Genomic DNA, 1,261 nt, shown 5'->3' with positions numbered 1-1,261 from the left:
TGTTGGACGTTCCTGTGTATGTGTACTAGTGGCAAAGATGGAGAGGGACACCACTATTAGGAGAATCAAATCCTTATACGGGACGCAAAACAATGTATCGGAAAATAAGAACGACTCTCAGGATCAACGTGGAATCAACGGCTGCAGTGAAGTAAAAAAGAAACCTGAAGTGAACTTGTACCTGCTACACGAAGGCGTCGGAGTGACACTGGTGACTGTATTTATTCTGGTGCTGTGGGGAGTCGTTCATTTATCATTACAGCAACTAGTCATTGGAAAATCTACTGGCGAGTTCAATGCTATCAGGGCAAGGTAAATCTTGATACTGTTGTCAATTGAATTGTAGATAGCTATATTCTCAACAAGTTGCATAAATAGAATCTCTGATATTAGCCTAACGTTACTTATTCCATTGCGATCACTTCCAGTTTGCAATACGGCGTTAACGACCCCGGTGTGTGAGAGAACCGTTCTTCTAGTTGGTTATCTCAGAGTTGGTTCCACCTAGCTACGCTACAAGCCATTGGTACTAGTTGTCATTGTAGGTAACACAGGTGTCGCTAGGGTGTAGCTAACGGTCGGAGGGAGTGGCGTGGGAAATATAAAATAATCCTTCGCCATTGTTTCTTGACAGTTTTTGGCGCTGACATAGTCTGTCTGAACATGTCAATAGTTAAGAAATATCAGACACAAATACACCAATTATCCTCTACATTTGAATAATTGTAGCATAACACCATTTTCTGAGGGAACTACTTATTTAATTTCCTACTTTCCCGTAATAAACATATACAAGGCTGCTTTTCAGTTAATCAGAGAGCAGTTGGATGCTTATTTGATAAAATCCTACTTTATGACACCACTAGGTAGAGAGATGTAGACATAAGCCTGATGAATGTGTCAGATGGGACACATACAGTAGGTGATATAATCTGAGGGCAACCCTAAAGCTAACATACAGGAAAGGAAACCACCTGGAGTCATTAAGGACACCACAGTCTACCTAGACCTAGCCACACAGTCCATGTCGACTTCCTCCTCTCTTTAGTGGAGGAAGGGGTGGGGACAATGTATATTAGCCTTATGAAAGTGTCAAATAATGTGACACCTACGTAATCTGAGGGCATCTGGAGTCATTTGGATTTTACACTCTAGTTGATCTAGCCACAGCCATACAGTCCATGGGGACTTCTTCCTGTTTTTAGTGGCGTAAGGGAAGTAGTCTGGTTCCAGATCTGTTTGTGCTGTATTGCCAACTCCT

At 42.0% G+C, this 1,261-nt stretch overlaps 1 protein-coding gene across 2 annotated transcripts in view; it reads left to right on the top strand.

Moving 5' to 3' along the window:
* Positions 1–28: 28 nt before the first annotated feature.
* The window catches only part of LOC106568440 (endoplasmic reticulum metallopeptidase 1), a 48,767-nt gene continuing 47,534 nt past the window's right edge, over positions 29–1,261 (top strand). For both annotated transcript variants that reach the window (XR_014380214.1, XM_014138771.3), the window contains exon 1: positions 29–312. Coding sequence is in view for 1 of the 2 variants with exons in the window: in XM_014138771.3 (XP_013994246.3) it covers positions 38–312 (275 nt within the window). In the remaining variant the exon portion in view is untranslated. The remainder of the gene's footprint in view (positions 313–1,261) is intronic.

This window comes from Salmo salar, chromosome 13 (genome assembly GCF_965601325.2).
Source record: "Salmo salar chromosome 13, fSalSal1, whole genome shotgun sequence".
In the NCBI taxonomy this organism is placed as follows: Eukaryota; Metazoa; Chordata; class Actinopteri; order Salmoniformes; family Salmonidae; genus Salmo; species Salmo salar.
Note: the sequence above shows the minus strand (reverse complement) of the source record. Positions and strands in the feature narration are given on the sequence as shown.